At 43.0% G+C, this 21,106-nt stretch overlaps 2 protein-coding genes across 10 annotated transcripts in view; one reads left to right on the forward strand and one right to left on the reverse strand.

Moving 5' to 3' along the window:
- Nucleotides 1–5,397: 5,397 nt before the first annotated feature.
- SSNA1 (SS nuclear autoantigen 1) lies at nt 5,398–19,283 on the reverse strand. 6 transcript variants are annotated; one of them, XM_041408889.1, is made up of 3 exons: nt 19,145–19,283; nt 17,759–18,187; nt 5,398–10,436 (listed from the first exon to the last, which is right to left on the reverse strand). In XM_041408889.1, the coding sequence occupies exon 2, from the start codon at nt 18,144–18,146 to the stop codon at nt 17,802–17,804; it is 345 nt and encodes a 114-aa protein (XP_041264823.1). In that variant the 5' UTR covers nt 18,147–18,187; nt 19,145–19,283; the 3' UTR covers nt 5,398–10,436; nt 17,759–17,801. The 6 variants fall into 6 exon arrangements, with proteins under 6 accessions (XP_041264823.1, XP_041264824.1, XP_041264825.1 ...); XM_041408890.1 differs by lacking the exon at nt 5,398–10,436 and adding an exon at nt 13,650–14,344; XM_041408891.1 differs by lacking the exon at nt 5,398–10,436 and adding an exon at nt 14,351–15,468.
- A 497-nt stretch (nt 19,284–19,780) lies between these two features.
- WAC (WW domain containing adaptor with coiled-coil) overlaps nt 19,781–21,106 on the forward strand; it is a 57,335-nt gene continuing 56,009 nt past the window's right edge. For 3 of the 4 annotated variants that reach the window (XM_041408884.1, XM_041408885.1, XM_041408887.1), the window contains exons 1-2: nt 19,826–19,960; nt 20,089–20,125. In XM_041408884.1, coding sequence (XP_041264818.1) covers nt 19,920–19,960; nt 20,089–20,125 — 78 coding nt within the window. In that variant the 5' untranslated portion in view covers nt 19,826–19,919. Of the gene's footprint in view, nt 19,961–20,088; nt 20,126–21,106 lie in introns of all 4 variants that reach the window. The other variant, XM_041408886.1, reaches the window with a different exon arrangement.

Here is a 21,106-nt window from a genome sequence, read left to right on the forward strand (position 1 = left end):
TTTGCCCACGAGTTCCTGTCCTCTGATGTGATCCCCCGGAGGGGCTTGTAGCCAAATCTGTAGTGTAGGCTCCACTAACACAGTATTTCTGAGCTGGCTCAGTGTTGTGTTTACCTTCTCATGATCTGCCCCTGTTCTTCCTGACTGGAACCTGCAGGTTGTGCTCTTGCAGCCATTCTCACAGCCACGGCTGTGTAACTTCCCAGACAGGAAGAGGGAGATGGTGATGGTTTTGGGAGCAGCTCTGGAGATAGCTTTTCTCTCTCCAATCCATGCAGATTACTGCATTGCATCTCTGGCTTAAAGATTTGAGGGATGCCATCCCTGAGGAGGTCACTAAAGATGACTCTAAGTTAGTAGAGCTGTTCTCTTTATTTGTTCAGTAGGAAAAATAAAAAAAGAAGACAAGATATAACAGATAGAAAAATCTCAAATGAAAAACAATCCTGGACCTACGTAAAAGACCACCTGTTGAGCAATACAAGATACTGCAGTCAGGCTGTCAGCAAGTTTAAACCTGATTTGAATCCTGCTTTTTCACTGTCATCAGTCAGCTGGAGGAATGAAGCAGGTAGGGGCCAAAGCAAGGACCAGATTGTGAAAGGATTTTAGGTGCCTTCACATGCAGTTAGGCACCCATCAGGACTTTACAAGTTTCTGTGCAGTAGAAACCAATTTCACTGAGCTGCTGAACACCTTTAGGATTGTGGACAAGGGTGATCCTAAAGCCATATGCAGGAACTGAGTTGTAAAAGCTGTAAAACTGTGTTTCCTGATCCCAGAAACAGCAAGGAAAGTGTCAAATCAGGAAGGCCAGAGGAATCCCAGATGGCAAAGGAATCTGCAGGGTGCAGAGGGAAGTCCTGCTGCTCTGCCAAGCAGGAGCAGTTTGCTGCCCTGCCCTCCTATTTATCTCAAACTCACCATTTGCTTATTATAAACATTGTTGAGTCAAATGTGTTGTTCAGGAGAGAAGAATTTGATCTACTTGCAGTAAGAATTTGTCACCTGAGAGGTGTCTGAATTCCTCCCTGGATTCATTTGCATGTTTTACCAGTCAATCAATGACAGTTCTGCCACAAGAATATTTCTCTTCTTAACAGAACTTGTCACTGGCAAGTTACATCTTTAAGCCATCTTCTGTGTGTTTTAACATTGTAAGTGAAAAAGTACTAATTTACTTCACAGTGTTCACTTTGAATGACTTAAGCATCACAATAAAGGATTTACAAAAAGCATGTTGTGTTTCATTGCCCGCAAAATCTGATTCTTTTTCCCCTGGGAGCAGGGGATGGTGAACTGAGCGATGCTTTTGACAGCTGTATGTGCTGAATCGCTTTTCGAAGGAGCCAGGTCTATCCATCGACTCTAGAGGGAAGCAAAGACAAACTGGCTTCCCAGTTAGCCCTCTCCCTTGGATGCCCGTGTTTAGGTGGGACGGAGGCAGGCCCTGCTGCACCCTCTGCCTTTCCACTGCCCGTTCTGTTTAAAGGTCGCAGGAATTCTGCCCTCCCGGGAGTGTTCTAAATTAAATTTCTTACGGCATGATGGGGGTGAAAAATTCCAAAAATGCAGACAGTCATAAACGCGAGCTCCATCCAGCAAAGGCTGCTATGAGATGTTTCACGCTTGTTTTCCCAAATCCAGGACCGCCCCCTCCTGGCGGTCCGGGCGACCTGCCCGGGCCGGGCCAAAGCGCACAGGGACGGAGCGCCGGGGGATTTTTGCCTGCCCGGGATGGACCGAACGCTGAGACCTCCCTGTCGAGCACAGAATCTCCATGGCTCACCCTACAGACATACCGAGTTTTAGAATTAAATGCCTGAGGCGGCAGAAACACAGCGCGAGTGACAAAATGAATTGTTTAATCTGCCTGCTTGGTAGCAGACAAACGGCAAATCAGATTTTATCTCTTCTTAGGGAAGTGGAAATTATGGGGATGAACAAACTCCTAAAAATAACAGAATAGCTAAAAGCTCTGCTTTCTCTAGAGCAAATGTAGCCCTTTGGGAAAGTGCAACAAATACCATCTGTGTTTCCAAAACTCGGAAGTTAATTTGTTGCAGACGTCTCCGTATTTACTGAAAATGGACATATTTTGTGTGGCAGAACAACATCTTGTAGTGATGAAAAATAACTCCCATCCAACTCCAAAGGGGGGTTTACCTGCAAAAGCTCAGTTTAAAAAAATCACTTTGTTTAAATCAGCCATCAAACCTATCTGTTGGGGTTTTTTAACTTAGTTTCATACACATATTGACAGCTGTTCACAGAGGAAGCTGAGAGGGGAAACTGTGAAGGAGTTGTGACATTTATGACAGATATCTCTTTCTGATTGCCAGACCAGAAGTGTAGCTTACAGACAGCTAACACCTTGGTGACGTTTCTTCAGAATGGACAACTCTACAGGCTTTCCTGACAATCTGTTCTTTTCACTGTCCCTTTTAAGCACTTCTGTTGCTTGTAATTCATGTTCAGTGTAAGGGATAATTTAGAAGACATGCTTTTGCATCAAAATGTTTAACTGGAATTTAAAAAGAATTCAGAGTGTAACTCTGAGATGATGTAAATGAGTATTTGCTTTAAAACAGCATATCTGATGGGAAGCCAGGGGAACCCAGTGCAGCACTTCAGCTGACAACAGCTAAGCATCTTTGTTTTAAACTATGGCTGGAATTGGGCCATGAAATACAGAATACAGATAGAAATGCGGATCTGAATTTCTCCTGTGCTTGGTGTGCAGTTTGGGTCTGTTGCAAAGACAAGTTTGGAACTAGATTTTAGTCTAACTTTTTTGCAGCATAGTGGGGCCCCAAATATTACCCTGTGAAATTCAAAAATGGAGGCAGCACATGGGAAGCTGAGGCACTGTGGCACTGATTTTATATTTGACTGCAAAGATTTAACATGTCTATTTTCTCTTGTACTGCTTGGACTCTGAATGACTGAGAGCTCATCAATATCAGCTGCTTTCCTGGCAACAAAAATCCCCTTGAAGAGTTGTTACTTCGCTTTATTTCCCATACAACTGGGTTATGAGAATGCAGAAAATGTGGAGTCATTTGGGCAAGCAATGGTGCAAACACAAAGAAGTGAAGGCAGCGTCGTGGCAGAGGGGATGACAAAGCCAGGCACTGTCACTGCTGAGACGGATTCAGTGCAGAAAAATGTTTCTGGAATGCATATATGAGTCCTTGTCCCTGGCTCTTTGTTTGGGAGCTTACATCAATACTGCTGCAACAAAGATTCCCAATAAGCTGAAACAAAATAAAATGTGCATTCATGGGAGCACTGCCATTCAAGAACACAAATTTCCCAGTTAAAATGAAGGTCAGTCATAAATTACATCTCTGATTCCCTCAGGATTTCTCTCTTGCTGTTTTGGCAGTTTAAGACCCCTTTGATATTTGAGCAAGGCCTTTCCCTTTGCACATCTGATCTTGATTACGGTTTATGGCAATGGTAATTCGTTACCTCCCCAAGGCAGCAATTCTGAGAAGGAAAGCAAGTACAGTATGATTGTTTAGGAGAGAGGCACAGTGCAGAGTGTTTTAACCATTTCTCCATTTTATAGCAGTGTCTCTTCCTCACAGATTACCCTTCCACATAGCAACACCATAAGCTCCTCCCATGGGAATGCCCCAATCCATCAGAGAAATCACTGTCTGGAGGCACAAAAAACTAGGTTACATATTTACTTATCAAAACAGTGACCCCTGAGAATAAAGCTGTGGTTTGGATACATTTTAGATGCTGTTTTGTGGTGAACACAGACTAATGAGGTATCAATACGCACGAGAGATTTTCTTCCAGCTGTAAAGGTCCCAGGGGTTGCCCTCCCCACCTCTTTTTTTACAAAATGAAGAGGAATGTTCTTACTCAGTTTTGGGAATGGAAGTCTGTAAAAGGGGGGGGTATATTTCCTCATGGATTATCAATCAGCAGCCAAAAATACACTGAGGCTTTGCATGAAGGAATGGAATGAATGAAACTGGGGCTTGCACTGCTTTTCTGTGTATGCAAAAGGCAGAGGCAAATGTTCCAGTTGAAAGTGCATTGAGAGAATTTGAGACAATGTGAAGGTGGCAGAAAACAATGCCTATGTGCTTTTTCTTTGGGTAGTATGAGGCATTTTGAGGCGATTACAATTGCAGTAAGATTTTTCATGTCAGTTTATAACATACGCTTCATTCCTTTATTGCTTTCACTTCTCTGGCTTGGTTCTACTGGCAGTTCCTTGGGTTCATTGAGGATTTTCAGTTTGCAATGTGAGAGGCTATTGAACACGCCTTTAGCAGCACTAAAATGCTCCTAGATAAAATATGCTCTTATAGACTTGAGGGATGATTACAAAATTATTTAATTGCCATTCAGGCACTATAAATACTACCCTTTTAGTGAAGACAAGTGATGGGAACATTTCTTTCATAAAGGTGACCACAAATATTGCACTGGGAAGTGCAGGCAGCTGGCAAGTTTTGCAAGTTTGATCCTGGTGCCTGGCAGAAACACAACAGGCAGCATTGCTAATGATATTTTATTTTTTGCTTGCTTGTATAATACATTTTTAAAAGCTTAAATGTGTTTTTAAATAGGCCCATGTACATTTCAAATGGGACTTCCAAAGTGCAGCAGGACTTCCCACTGTATCTTGCCATGAAGATACCAAGGATGTGATAAACAAAGGATATTCGTAACATTTTCCCAGGAAGAAGGAAATTTCCTAACTCATCATACATAAGCCTTTCATAAAAGTAATGCCAAACTTCCACAGAGCAGGAGAGGAACAAAGCCCTAGAAGCTCTTGCTGTTCCAGTGACACAGCAAACATGCTTGAAGCAAGTTTGGCAAAACATAGACTTAATTAACACTAAGGAAGGATCCCTCTCCTCTATTACTTTAATTAGACTTCTAATATTAACGTGGAACATACAACTTCTGAAGAATGTGAAGGAAAAAAGCATTTATTGTGTGTGTTTGTCCATTTTCACTGATGTGAAAGGTTGAAGAGAAGGGGGCTCTCCAGTCTGAGCCTTCAGGGAGGCCCAGCCTGCACTGCCAGCAGCTGAGGGGTGCCCAGCCTCCCGTGGGGAACACTGCATTAGGAAAGCTCTCCTTCACTCTCGTAAATCAGCCTAATTACTCTAATGAGAGCTGCATCCCTCTGCTGCGAGCCCCGCTGGTTTACAGAGAGGGGGAAGTAAATAAAAAGGAACAATGTTGGCTGCTGCTGCAGGAGGGACACCGGGAGGGAGAACAATAGTCTTGAGTCTCCTCCCTGCCACCACCCCCTTAGGAGGGAAGAAAGAGATGGCTTCGTGCACACCCCTGGAGTTATTCCAGATCAGGACTGAAATCAGACGCTGGGCTTGGCAGCATCTGCTGAAGGAAAAAGCACATAAAACAGAAGACAGAGGCATGTTATTTTCCAGGCTCTGAGAGAATGTTGCTTAGGAAAGAAAAAGGATGGTATACAAGGCCTTGGAATGTCTGTCTGAGCAACCAACGTGCTATAAATACTGACCTGAGCTCTAATAGCAGCATCAAGTCTTTATGCCTTGGGATTTTTTTAGAGTAAAGGTGGATTTTACTTTTTGTCCCTTAAAAACATGTTTTTTGGTTCCTCTTCTTGCTTTGTATTTAAGCTTTTTTTTTTCCAATTGCAGCAATTAGAAACTTCTTTTTGTGTAATGAAATTTTAGATTATTTACTACATGAATCTGGGAGCTGAGGCTTTAAGCAAACCACAAAGATTTATTATGAAAATAGGAGAGCCAAAATTATGTGCAGCCCTACTCATTGTTGTCTATATTTTTGTCATGCTTCCTCTATTGTCCCCTCTTTATGATGACTGAAACAAATCATTCAAGTCTAGATTGCATATTATGACACCCACAAACCCTCCTTGCTATTGTTTGGGCCAAATTAAAAGCATTTGTCAAAAATAATCGTGGAATGGCATAAAAAAATCACGTTCATTTTGCCAAGGATTCAATTATTTCTATTGTGATAAATTTTTCTTCATGTTAGATACTAATTTATATGTTTTAACAAAAGAGATTGAAAAATTATACAATTCTGGCAGTGCTTCTGATGTTCTCCTCTCAGAAAAATTCCTCTGGATGTTGCCAGTTGCTTATTCTCTCTTGATCAGTTAGCTTTATTAAAATAAAATGTCTTTGTCCTACCCTTTGTACAGCATACTTACTTCAATCTTTAGCTTCAGTTTGATAAACTGTTCAATTTCTAAATCACATCTTCAGTCTTCAGCTAGATGTCGTGATCATATTTTTGGCCTTTCAGACTCCAAAGCAGGCTCTGCAAGTACTACAAACCCCTTCTATTCAGTCACCTTCCCATCTACCTTTCCTGCATTCACTTGCAGGGAATAAATACATTGTGATGTTAGGAGATCCCTTGGAGCCTCTTTCAGCCCTGAAATTGCTTGCTCCTCTAAGATTCCTGATTCTGGAAGCACCATGTCAGGTTAGTACTTCTGGCTGCTGTATTGGTGCTGCATGCTCTCTCTGCCAGGAGTCAGCAGCCCTCCCTTCCCCTGCCATCCCACAGGGCTTCCAGCTTCTGCTGGCCTGGAAGCTCCACAATTCCATCTCCAAACCATACCTTGTTCCCTGACACTTGCAGATCACATTGAGGCTGGATTAAAAGGAGCTTCCCTGACAGCTTTGTGTAACCCATAATGACAGTGGAAAGCTGGGTGTAGTTGATCAAGGTACTAAGAGAGGAATTTAATGTATAGAAAGCCAGTTATGTCCTACAGGCACAGATTACGGGGCCTTTCTTGGAGCCATCACTGCATCTGACTTGACTGAAGTATAACATGGTGTGAAATTTGCAATAGCACTTTGACCATTACCAGATTCAGGCACTGAAAAAGACACATCAGGCCAAGCACGAAGTGTGAGACTGTTGTTAAATCATGAAAAATATTTAGAATTGTTTATATTTGCATTTCTGAGCCTTTCTACTTGCTTTTGTGCTTTCAGCCTTTTCTTTACAAGAAACAGAAATGTAACTTCAGAGGGCAGCAGGAAGAAAGACACAGAAAATGCCCAGCTTTCAGGAACCAGGCCTCTGAGAAATGCATGCAGAATCCTGACTCTTAAAAACCAGAGCAACAGCAAGCAGGGCACAAGACCCACTAACATTCAGTGAGTCTTGTGACATAAAATCCTTGGGCACTTATTAAATTCTAATATCTCAAAACTCATTCCAGAATTTTAAGATTATGTTTTGTTACCTTCTTAGCTCTTATACAGGCCACAGCACAAGAATCAGAAGTTTACATTGTTAAATCCAGTAACACTGTAGTTTAGTTAAAGGGGATTTGTGCTCCTGCTAATAAGATTATTTTAACTACAAGTTACATCATAGCTTCTCAATGTAACAATCCCAGTGTAGCAGAGTAGTAGCTCAAGCAGCTATTATTTATTTAAAAGACACTTAGAGGTGGCACTTAGGGACATGGCTCAGTGGTGGGCATGGCAGTTCTGGGTTAATGGCTGGACTTGACTACCTGGGAGGGTCTTTCCAATTTAAATGGTTCTGTGGCTTTTGATAGCTCTTTAAAACATTTGGCTGTGCTCTCCCACCACACAACCAGATGCAGAACTTACTTGAAACAAAGGCAAGCTCCATGTAAGGCAATATGCAAATTCTAATTTAAATCTGCAAAGTCAAGTTACACTTCCCAATGTTTGGCTGCTTCTGACTTTGCCAACACTTGAAACTATAAAATACTTATCAGATAATCAAAGTTCAAAGGTCATCTTAATGTTTGAGAACCAAGCCTCACTCCAGCTACATCAGTGTGGTAACACATGTAGTAATACATGGCATAGTAAACCGTGGGAAAAACCTCGTACTTAAAAGTTATAGGTTAAGTTGCATACCTAAGTAACAACATACTTACATAAGTAATATATGACACGTATATATAATATACATGCACTATAAGTAAAAACATATACTGCTTTACTAAGTTTATCTAAAATAGGGAAAGGCATTTTAGACTGAACAAATCTGAGACCAAAAATCTGTTTTGGACAAGCAGTACTTACAGCCAAGAATCTGCACATAGGAGTGAAATTACTGAAGTATAAAAGGTCTGCAATGACCTCTTTTCCTTACAACGGCTGCTTGCTTTTAGAATCTGCATTACGAAAATTTGTTGACAAAAAAAATAAATAAAGGTCCCATGGAGCAGCTTTAGCTGCCTCCTATGTAGAACTAGCTTTTCTTGAAGCAAATTATCCCATTTATTATTATTCAAAAGAATTATTTTTTTTTTACTCAGCCCAATAATGATGTAGGAGGAAGCAAGTTAAAAGAAAGAAAAGCCCTCTCACTTGCTACTCTTGGAGGCAGCCCAGTCTGATTCACACCATGGCCAGCAGTTTTGTTCTTTTGTGCTTTTCCTTGTCTTTGATGGAGACCAACACCAGATACTGCTCTGCCCCAGGTTCTTTCACTACACTATCAGAAGTTTGCCCTCTCTTTGTCAGAAATTAAATGATGCACTCTAATGAAACAGCGTCTGATCTGGAGGAACCGCTTTGTCACCAAGACTTTGCTACCAGTAAATAAAAATGGAAACCTTTATGCAAACCAGCAGGACTTTAGCCAGCATGAAAATAACTGAGTTACTGTCCTCATTCAAAAACTATTTGCGTTCGATCACCCCAGACAGCAGGAAAACCAACTGTTCCCTAAAACATTGTAAAGGTCTGTGCAGACACTGCTGCTACCCAGAGACTTCACAGCATGCAGACTTTTAATTGCTTCTCCTTCTTCTCTGCACACAAAGGCATCTGCAATGTTTATCTCTAGCACATCTTAGTGGGGAATAGATTAGGTTGTAAAATAGAGCAGGATTGCAAAGAAAATTGCTGAATACGTACAATGCCTTGACGTCACTTTTTCCAAGTAGCCTTACTGTGCCATACTCCACTCTGTCTTACCACGAATTTATTAATTTGCAATACAGGTCACACTCAGAGCTTTGAAGAAGACACAGCTGTCCTATAACAGCTTCCTCAATGAGATCATTATCTGCAAGATCCAGCACACTATTCCTTTTCCTCTTTCTAATTTCAAGTTATAATCTTTTCTCAAACACAGATCAAACATTTCTGAAGCAAACTCATATCACTCTGAACACATATTTATACAAATTAAATTACAACATCTCATATAGACCTATTTATGCAGAAGATAATATTATTTATACTCAATGACAAACAAAATAAACTTCTGTTCTTTAATCTCCATGGCATATCAGGAAAATTCCCATCCATCCATTGCTTTGACCTACATCCTTTTTTTAGGATGAAACTCGAATCAGGTGTCTGTTGTTTCCCTGGAATATAATATTATCACCCCATCCAATCATAACTTTTGGGACACTGTCAAATTGGATGTAACCTGTTCATCATGCAAACAATTTTCCCAAGTGTGCCAGAACATGTCTGGACAATATCAAGATAGTGAAAGCACCTCTGACCCACCACATGTCAGAAGAGCAGCACCTTTCTGGTCAGCAGCTTGGGATAACTAACCACATGGTGAACAGGCAGCTAGGAACTAGAGGCAACAAAAGCTGTTGCAGGAGGAAGATGAGAATGGTGCCACGAATGATGGCTTATGTGGAAGCAAGACTGTGAAGACTACTGAAAAAACAGGGTACACAACCTCATGCAAGTTGCTAATGTCCAACCTGTTTGAATTGTCTTTTCTAATGACAAATAATACTGAAGTATTAGACAGCTTTCTACCGAGAACACTCCATACTTAGGGAAATGCTGAGTATTTATATATACATTTTAATGTATGTGTGAGTACACACACACACATACACACACATATATGTATATGATATGATATGTAAATATATGAATACTGCTGTAAGGGGTCACCTGTCCTAGGTTCTTAATCTGAATTTCTACAGCTAGCTTATTCTCACTGTAGAAGAGCCCCATCTCTCCAGATCAGGTCTAGAGTTCCTCCCTTGCCATGCCACTTCAATCCATTAACCCAAAACAAGCTGTAGTGGAATATGGCTGCCCCACAGCCTGCTGCTGTTATATGTGCTCTGTATGCTGTTATAGATGGACTAGAATTCAGACCTCCCACTACCTTTAAGCATCAAGAAACCTCCATGCCTAAAAAACCTGGTGGTCTTACATGCACTAGCATAAGGTAATAAGCAGCCTGATAAAATAATACGGTCTATAAAGACAAGGTACCTGAAAAAGGTTAGGCTTTGAAAGGTAATTAATTGACAACTATCATTAAAAGTTCTTTCTGTTCCTCTGCCTCACCTCCTACAGGTCCCAAAGCAGGGGCTTAAAAAGAGCAGGTCTGGAAAGAGAAAGTGGATGCTGAGGAGCTGGGATACCTTGTCACGCAGGGTCTATCTACGGAGAAAGGAGTAACACATTTAAACATCACCATCAAGCTGCATGCAATGTGGAGGAAGCAACAGCAAAAAAGTGTGGCTCTAATCAGTTATATCTATCCCCACCCCCAACACACAGGTTGAGAATGCATAATCCTGTCTGTTTATGTCAAAACACCAAACAGGACATGAATCCCTGGGAACCACTCCAGAGCATTCAATTAAGGCTGAAAAAGCAAAGCCTCCATTCCCAGATCTGTCCCTTATTTGGAGCAGATTACTACTGAGTGTCACTGTCAATCAAGGGGATAAAGATATTAACATTCTCTGTGAGGTACTATGTGATCAGTTCATTGGAAGCACTTGTTTATACAGCCTATACAAATATATCTATTTACACATGTGTCATTTCTAAACACTTTGAAAAACAAAACCAGCATGGCATAAAACCAAATTTTGTTTCAGTTAAATGGCTGCTGTACAGGTAGTTTCCTTCTGACATGCTCAAAGAAAACATTCTCACAGGCACACCATGAATGTGTATGGCAGAGTGCCACGGGAGCCCTCAATGGAATACTTCATTAAAAAACAAACAAACAAAAAACTGGAAGCACATTCCAAACCCAGCAAGCAACACTTCATGCAAATAATTTAAACTAAGAGGAGCCACAAAGTTTGCAACTTGGCTGAAGGATTAAGACTGCATTTAACCAAGAACTCTGTGTACTACACAGTGAATACCAAGAACTTACAGCTTGTGGGCTTCAGTGGAACTTGGGCATCTGTATTTTTGGTCACAGGTATTTGAACTTGAACAACCTGAATCTAAAGCAAGAACACTTTAGGCTTCAGAGAAAAAAACACTAAAATGTACAGGATTTTAAATAAATATCCTTCTCATGGAGTCATGTCCCTAAGTCAAATGTCACTGAGATGCAGAATTCCCTGAGTTTCAAGAACAGGAAGACGTCACACTTTTCTAACAAGTTCAGTGGCTCCAGAGTGTATCAGATTTCCTAAGTGTGTCTACAGGGCCAACTGCTTCTTGGCAGGGCAGAACAACCCTCACTGAGCCAGCTCTGCACCAGCTACACTGCTTCCAGCTGTACCTGAGCTCCTGCTTTAAAGAGAACCTGGCTGCAAGTGGGTATCACATTCCTTGTGACTGACAGCACGGACTGCGTTTTCTTTCTTTCAGTGTGGTGGACCTTACAACAAGGCTAACAAGGATGCCCCTCTCTTTCCTGATGGTGGTCTCCACTAAAAAGGCAGCTTGTCTTCCACCTCATGTTCCCTGGAATGGAGTATCCATTCCACTCATGCTAGCATCAACTCTTGAGAAAGACTCAGTATTTAACAAAAAGCACCTTGGATTCATGAGTTACAGCAATTGATCTCACTTACTACAAAGAAGTGAGCAGCACAAATGTCTAACAGGATTTCTGTTACCGAACAACTGCAAAACCATTTAAGAATTACTGCCAGTTTTTTGTTTTAAATATACAAATTTGACAAGCATATCATTCATCCCTGAATACTAACTACATTAAAAAAACATACAAAAAACAAACTCTCTCATGCTGAAATTCAACTTAAAGTGCTCTTAATGCATAAGGAAAAAGAGGTTTTAAAAAAGTGTAAGCTTGCAGAATATGAAGAGGATTTTGTGTCAGGAACTGACAGACATGCCTGATCAGAATCTTTTCACTAATCATATAACAACAACAAATAGTACTTTGATCCAATTCTGAATACAGAGATTTGAAAGCCTTTAGGAAAGAAATATGATACTTTTTACTATGTTCAACTAAATCAACTATATGGTTTTTTAAAAAAATGTAAATTATAAATCTGTCATGGACTATGATGTAAATAATTTTCTAGAAGTGTTCCCATAAATCCCATATCAATGGAAAATCTTAAGCCAATTATGGGAGCTCTGACTGAAGCAAGAGAACCTACATATATGAAGCTCAAAAAATACGACCTGTGAAGATTTAACTTCAAAATGCTCTGTGACTAATCTATCAGGTTTCATAATTTTAAACATTTTTCAAAGTAGGTGTTAAAAAATTTTTAGCCTCTTTGTTTAATAGTCTCTAACACTCCTGTGGTCTAAGGCTGAGAGGAGAAGCCACCCCATGAAACTTCACAGGCCCTGAAGTGAGGTATCAAGAGAAAAAAAGCTCCCATCACAATTAATCACGATTAATTCCACCTCTAGAGCATGACTGACAGGACTTTTTTCAAACGCCTTTTCCCGAACATGATCTCTGTCTACACATGCTTGTTTTCCTCTAATATGGATGAATCCTTTCCTAAAAGTAATATTTTCCCCACTTGTGACATTCAAATTAAGCATACTTAGAAATATCATCAGCTTTGCAGCGGGTCACAAACAATGGGTGTGCTATGATAAAATGGATGTATTTTAGACTGTTATTTTCCATTGTGCTGCTAAATAAGATACCTAAGTTTGTACTAAAATTTACAAATCTTCTGTAGTAGTTCCTGCAGCATATCCATAGTCTTGCACAAACAGGCAAAAAAACCCCACAGTGTTCCACCCCACAAGATCCTGTAAAACTACTTTCCAAAACCACTACAAGATGGAAGTGTTCTACTAGCCCCAGTTCTACTAACACCTTATTTTTGCAAATACACACTACAACACTGCACTACTTTTCACACAACCTCCACAAGCTAGAGCTATGAACGACCATATCGCTCCCTGTTCTGCAAGCTTGAACCTCTCCATGTTTGATCAACACCTAACACGCCAGTAGCTGGGTTTTACAGCTAGACAGTGAACCAAACTTCATCTGAAAACAACTGAGGTAGACAACCACCAAGGACTACTCTGGGGCATCTAATAAAATCCCCGACAGATTTATACGTAGTTAAGGGGCAAAGAACAAAAACCCCATCCCAAGTTTAAAGAAGACACAGAACAGACACCCAAGAAGTGGCCACAGTGCCTGACTCCACCCCTGTAAAACAACAGACACTGACAAAGCAATTGGTGCACAAATTAAATCAAAGGCTAGTCTGTCCTCCACCCAAAAAAGAAAATATTTACATCTATATTTAAAAACACACACATACATTAAAGCTAGAAGAGCACTCTGATTTTAGGAAAATTTGCCTACTCATCCATTAAGAAAACCACCAACACACACACAAATAAATCAACACTATTTATTAATACTTCTTTGCTCATTCCTGAAAAGGAAGAAATTAAAAAAGAAAATAAATTATAAAGAAATAACTGTTTTGTCTACTTCTCAAGAATCTAGGATCTGCTCAAAGTTAAGGTAACTGCCAAAAGCTACACCTTATCACTCAAATCTCTCCTAACCAGCAAAATCATCTAAGGAGTAATAGATATTGCTCTTCTGCACAAGGCTCATCTGTATGATGAATTAACTGTAGGCATTTAATCCTTTGGCTAGCAAACTTCTGAAAGTTCTTGGTACAGAATTACCAGTTCAGCTTAATCCACTTACTCGACTGGGAGCGGAATATGCTTTTACCCCAAGACCTAGGTGGAAATGATTCTCAATTCTGAAACAGCAATCCAAGGTCCAGTCACCTGGCTTTAGACTACAGTTTGCTTCACTGTTTAAATGTACAATTTTTTGGGTATTTGAAGATGCCTAGTCTTCCTGGTCTGAAGAATTCCTAGTCCAAGGAAACAAATCTTGCATTCACCAAAAGCCAAAAACCTGCCCATCCTCTGCCTAAACTCTCCAAGGTCAATCTGACATGCAGACTACATCAAGTACACACAGAACTGGAGGTTCTTTATAAAATTTGAGCAATTCCCTGAGGACTGTTCATAGGAGAGCAACCACAACAGGAAACAACATCCTGTGTGAGCCTAGCAGCACACTTACCCAGCAAACAGGCTCAGATTCCAGTCTCCTGCTGGAACAGAAAGAGAAAACAAAATACAGATTGCCTCTTTTGCTAACCATCCGTGGGCTTAAAGGGGGAAAATGTCCAGAGCTCAGATGAAGCTCAAATGATTTACAGAATCTGATTTGCTGGGTAGCAAGAACTGTAGGAAGTAGCTCAGTACAAGTACACTTAGAGCAGACAGAAATTAGGACAAACCCCACCTCTCTATCATCCTACCCCATCACGCTCCAGTCGTCCCTAACCAGGGCTTCACATCCATACCTTCTCTTTATTCCCTACCCTTAAAATTAGGGTGAACCCCCAGTCCACCCACCTCCATTTCTGTAAGGTGATTAACAGAAACTGCATGTGGGAGGCACCTGAACTGCAGGGTAAGCACCTTGAAGAGACAGTAATGGGGTGTGAATGGCTGCTGGCATAAGCACTTCACCCAGTGGTTCCTATAATCACTTCCACACAGAAAATGACTTGTACTCCAACATACCACCCACAAGCAGTTTCTTTGGTAACTGCCAAAAATCTCTTCAGTTTACTTGCAAGGAGTCAACAGTCAAGTGTTTTGAAAAAACTGTTGATCACTAGTGAGTTAAGTGCTGGCACATTTTCAACAGGTACTTCTATAAAAGCAGGGAGTCATCAGATCTCTTCCAGTTATGTTCTATTATTTGGAAACCTGGTAAAGGTGCCTTTACATAAATTCAGTGCTTTAGCCAACTGCTCTAGATGCATTTCACTAAACCTCTGAATCAGGCACAGGTAGGAGTTTCAAAAACTGTCTCCTCACATATTAAATAAGATACAGAACATCCAACACAGCAGTTTAGATTAGGAACCCAACTTTTGTCAGTAAGGTTCCTAGACTGTAAGCACTCCAGTAAAGCACCAGGTCAAACTCAGAGTGTCATAAAAATTCAATATAAAAATTAAGTTAGGAATAAGTATGATACTTTAAACGTATGACCTGCCTTATTCCAGGTAAACTTTCTGTTTCAGGCTATCCCTGCACAGCTGCTGCCATCTTCAAATTAGCACTTCTCTTCCAGCAATACTTTGGACCAACTTAGTCTGCATGTCTTCTGAACAAAGTGAAGTTGTTTAACAAAAGCTATTCATGTCAAGATTTATAGTGTCTGAAAAGGCAGTGAAAAAAGAAATAATAAGGTTTTTTATTGAAACCCTTCAATAAAAGGGTTCATTTGGGTAAATACAAAATATAATGCTAAACACTATTTCTGAGTAGCAACTCTACAGGTGCACGATGACTGCCACACTAGGGAGTTATTCTAAAGATAGGCAGGCCCTAGAGATCTGTTATTTCTCTCCACTTTTGAATGTGAATTTAAATGGAAATTTTAGATTGGGATCACTGAATGGAATTCTAGCAACATTTCAACTTTTTATTTGAATGTTGGGAGGCCCCCATATGTGCGTAAGCACTAGTCAACAGTTACATTTTTCCCTTAGTTTTTTAGTAAAAGAAAAATCAAGCATCTCCAGCTGTTTAGTTTTGACACTGTAATAGCTACAACTAGACACACTAATGGCTGTGAAGTAGATTCTTTAAAGTCTTACAAGGCTTCTCTTAGAGCTTCTTTAGTTTTATCAGCTCCAGGAGAACAAGAGGCATTATTTATGATTACTCTAAGGCAAACAAACCTGTAATTATTGTGTGAGACCAGTACTAGAAATTAACTGTACTGTTCTCCATAAATGAGCTTTCTATGATACAAATTGTTTTTCACAATTTCCAGTTCCAGTGCAGCTAATAAGAGGCAGCAGCCTACATTTGCAACTCAAAGTTCTTGCTCTTAAGTGTTTTTCCTGAATCTTCCTATTTCCAGCAAATCAGTTACTACGAGTCTAAGGGCAGACAGATTGGCATACAGTCAAATAAATCACATTTTTGCTACTAAAAATAGCAAATTTTTTGTGTTTTCCTTCAACATAAACAAAGTGGTCCTAAGTGCTGCAGTACTACAACAGCAACACCCCTGAGATAATGTACTTCTGTCACCTCTGCATGACCCACTGGGAACCCCCCAGAGGGAAGCCCCGGGAAGTGCCACACAAGTAAACTGTGATTAGCTCAGTCACACTCATCCCTGATGTAGCCTGGCAAGCAGAACATAAAATTTGCTCCCTATTACTGATGAAGAGCTATTACCAAAACTATTCACATCTCCATTCCCTCTATATGTGCACCTGACAGACACACCACTATCAAGTCAGGAGATTTCAATTGCACTTCTTTCAATTTAGTTAACTGGTATTGAATGAAGATTTGACAAGATAAAGAGTTTAAAAAGTTACTATTGTAACACACAAATAAGTGGGACAAATGCACGTGTACGTGCACACACTGCTGAGAGATTTCTGCAGAACAGAGAAGTTCAGCAGAAACAAAAAACAGCATTAAATTGAAATTTATGCCATGCTGTTATGTCATCCCTGATCTCTAAACTAAGTTCTATTTTAATGTCCTCTGTTAAGAGTGGCTGATAGCTGCAAACCACTTCTAATTTTCTTCTTTCACCTTTCATTTTTATTTCTTTCACATCATTTCAGGATATTCCTCATTCTCCACAATCTTATTACCATTATTTAACAGATCAGTATAGAGCTAAAAGGCATTAAAAAGGCTTCCAGAAATCATATTACTGGCTTTTAGCCAGGATTATCTTCTTTGGTTTTTTGTTTTCCTCCGTATTTTCAACTGGACCCCAACGGTATTTCAGGTCTTCTAGCTGCTATTGACATTTTTTTCGTACCCCCAAGTGAATTACTGGTCCAAGCATTCACGGTGTAGCTGTCTTTCCACCTGTACCAAACCCAGCTTTCACTGCAGCACATCTTTCTGAACAAGGCTTTGAAGAATACCCTCAGAAGATGCATGAAGCACATACAGTGATAAATTTTAAGCCTCCATGCCCTGCATTACTCCTGATTTCTCACCTTATCCCTCTATTATTCAAGTAGGCAATCACTGTAAACAGGGCTGTCTTTGTGCATACATCAGACAGAACTCCAAGCTCCTAGAGGAAGCTAAATAGCTCATTTCTACTTGGTCCCAACAGTAAAGCCTAAGCATTTGTAAAGTCAAAAGAAGTAGTATCTGATTGACTTGCATCCACTAGTTTTCTAAAACTAATTTACTGGGAGCCATCTGAAGTCAACCAATAAAACCTGCCTTTTTTCTAAGCATAAAGATGTCAAAACTGACAGTCTCCCATCTGCCTCAACTACCTAGCTGCTATTTTTGGCAGTGTTCAATTAAGTAGATTTTTTAAAGCAAAATAGCAACTTTATTTCAACTATTTTCTAGTGCATTTGAAAATAACAAAACATACAGAAAGGCTGGAAGAAAATCCCTCTCTGCTTATACTGTGGCTGTAAGGTTCTGCGGCTGACCACATTTCTCACCTAGTGGAATTTTAGCACTGCAGAGTCCAAACATTTGACTGTTTCACGTTATATTGGTTTTCAGATCTGGTGAATGCTTTAAGCTTCCCACTTCCTTCTTGAGGACATTAAGTAAAGTTCTAGAGCTATCCAAAATCTTCATGTAAGCAGCTTCAGTTTCAGCAAGTATTTTATCAAGCTCGTTCCTTGAAGCCACTTTTTGGGCCAGGTTTTCACATACACACTCCAGCTGTTCACTGAGGACTTGGATTTCATGCTGGAGTTTATTCTTTTCCTCTTCTGCTTGCTGGATTTGTTTGTTCAGTTCTTCTTTTTGCATACATAAATCTTCAATGCATTTCACTAGTTCATTATTGTAACCCTGAAGAACAGCTCCCTGCTGAGTCATCCTGCACTCACTCCCTGAAGTCCCCTTTCAGCAATGGCCTTCTGCACTCCAATTAAATGAAAACAAACAAACAAAGACACAGAAAAAAAAATCTGTAAGATGTTGCCGCGAATAATGCTTCACTAGCACAGATGGAGCTACCTGACAAGGTTCTCTATCTAAGGCTAACATGCCCATTCTCAGATGAGCCACATCTCTTCCCTTGTCAGGAGGGGGACAGAAGAAAATTTGGTAAATGGTCTTAAACCTTTACTGAAAACTGCTGGCCCCTATGAAACTGTCATAGCAATAGTATCAAAGCATTTAGTATATTTTTTATAATACCTTTATCCAATCCTGAACATAGGACGCTTTGTACCTCAAACTTCGAGGGGCTGGTCAGAAATAAGCAAAAATTACAGAATCACAGAATGGTTGGAAGGGACTTCTGGAGATCATCCAGTCCAACCCCCTGGCAAGGCAGGGTCACCTGGAGCATCCAAGCGGGTTCTGAATGTGTCCGCAGAGGGAGACTCCACGCCCTTCCCGGGCAGCCTAATCCAGCGCTCTTCCACCCCCAACACGAGGAAGTTCTTCCTCATTCTGAGGCGAAATTTCTTGTGTTTTAGTTTATGGCCATCGCTCCTCTTCCTGTCACCGGGACCACCCTGAGGGGCTCAGCAGGCACCGACACCACCAGGGAATCTTCCCGACACAGCGAGAGCCCGGAGCTTCCCAACACCGGGGTGACGCGGATCGCGTGTGCCGGGGCCCCGACGTGTGCCACCACTCAGAGCCCCGAGGACACCCGGGGCCAAGGCCCGACCCGCGCGGCCGCCGCGCCAGGGACATTTTAACACCCTCCTCGCCGCAGAGCGCGGCCCCGCGGAACACGCGCCGCGCACAAAATGGCTCCTGTCTGCACACCGAGTGCCCGGGCGGAAGGGGAGGAGGGGGTAGGTAAGAGGAGACCGGCCCATTCCTAGTTTCCCCCCCGCAATTCCCCCTGTTGCCCCCACCTGCCTGGCAGGATCGCGATTCCTCCCCACCGAGGGAGCGGCTCTGCCAGCGAGGCCGCGCTGCCCTCGGCTAACCGTGCGCCCGCCAACGACCGCGCCGGCCCGTGAGGGGTCACGGAAATACCCGAGCGCTTCCGAACGCGGCGCCTCCCCGACGGCCGCGCGGAAACGTCTCTCCGGAAAAACGCGATGTTTTCCGAAGACAGGTAGCGCTCGCAAGAGTGGGCCGAGGCGGGAGGGGCAGGGAGGGCCGAGCGTTACGGAAGGAGCCGATATTTGCCGAAGGGAGGGACTGAAGGGCGTCGCGCTCGGCGGAGGCAGCCGATGTTTGCCGAAGGGAGGGACTGAGGGGCGTCGGGCTCGGCGGACGCAGCCGATGTTTACCGAAGGCAGAGTCGCCCGAGAGCAAAGGGGACAGAGGGGACGGAGCGCGTCGGAAAGAGCCGGAAAGAGCCGACGTTGACCGAGCGCGGCGTCGCCCGAGTTCCCCGGATGTAGTTGGAGCGGCGGCGGCGGCGGGCGCGGCGGGGGGCGGCGGTGGCCGAGTCGGTGCTCCCGGTGTGTCTCAGCGCGCGCGGGGCCGAGCTGCCAGCGTCTCCCCTCTCGAGGCGATGGGCCCGTGAGCGCCGCTCCAGCCGAGCTGCCCGAGCCGCCCCCTTCCCCCGCCCCTGCCCCCGGAGCGCTGCCGCCCCCGCCTCCCCCCTCGGCGCCTGTGGCCCGGCCGCGGCCGTGCCCTCCTGGTCCCCTCACCCTCACACACACAGGCCGGGCATTGATGGTAATGTATGCGAGGAAACAGCAGAGACTCAGTGATGGGTAAATTCACCCCCCGGCCCCGCGGGGCCGCTCCCCCCCCCACCCCCTCCGCCATGTTCGGCCCGGCCGCGGGGCCGGTAACGGGCGCTCGCTAACGCCTCTCTTTCTTTCTCTCGCTCTCTCCTCAGCTGTCACGACCGCAGGGGGGACTCGCAGCCCTACCAGGTACCGCCGGGCCGGGAGGAGCAGCAGGGGAGGCGGGGGGGTGCTACTCCAGCAGAGGCTCCGGCGGCCGCTGCAGGCCGCGGTGCCGCGGCCGCCCCGGTCCGGCCCCTGGCGGCGCTCTGGGCCCGGGGCCGCGGGGCGGAGAGGCGGCGGCGGCCCTGGAGCAGGGAACGGGGCCCCGGTGCTCGGCCGAGGCCTACGGAGCCGGGGCGAGCAGGAGCGGCCTAGTGCGACCCGTGCGGGGCTCGGGCCTGCAAGTCGGGGAGGGTGCGAGGGGCGGGAGAGGGAGCCGGGGTCACCTGCGGTGGAGTGGAGATCCAGGAGGGGTGAATGTTTTTTTTCTAAAAACAAAAGGAGTCTTATTCTTCCACCCCCCCCCACCCCCCCCCACCCCCCCAACCCCTCCCCAAAGTCCTTTCTTCTCCCCAAAACTGCTGCTGTGGGCTATAACCTGAGCAGGCACGGGTTTAGACCCTGACCACTTTGGGGTTGTAAGTAAGGATCAATTTCTGCAGTTGCCAGCTGCTAGGCATGTTCAGAAACCATAAAATCCTTGAGTTACCGACAACAGCCTCAATTTCTGTAAGGTGAATACTGCACTTCTTTACTGTGTCTACTGAAGAAACCCCATTGTCGAGGTTTGAGTCTGTGGAAAGCCATATGTTGTGATATTGCTCTCTATAGGCCCTAAATTGAACTGTTTTACTGCATTTCCTTGTATTTGAATCACTGGAGTGCAGTAGGGCAGTCCAAGGCAGCTGTCAGTGACAGTTCACGTAAATGTAAACACTTGCCACTCAGGAGTTCACAGAACCAAGCAGGTCAGAGTGAGGCAGAACATGTAATTTTTGGTAAAAACTTTAGAATGAATTATTACATTACATATTTTGGCCCCCTAGAATTATTTTTTTTAATTACACATGTTACCGGGATGTTAGTACTGAAAAAAAAATCACAGAAATTCAAGGTTATGGTGAAACC

The sequence above is a fragment of the Onychostruthus taczanowskii genome, unplaced genomic scaffold (assembly GCF_017590055.1).
Source record: "Onychostruthus taczanowskii isolate IOZ18803 unplaced genomic scaffold, ASM1759005v1 scaffold3, whole genome shotgun sequence".
NCBI lineage: Eukaryota > Metazoa > Chordata > Aves > Passeriformes > Passeridae > Onychostruthus > Onychostruthus taczanowskii.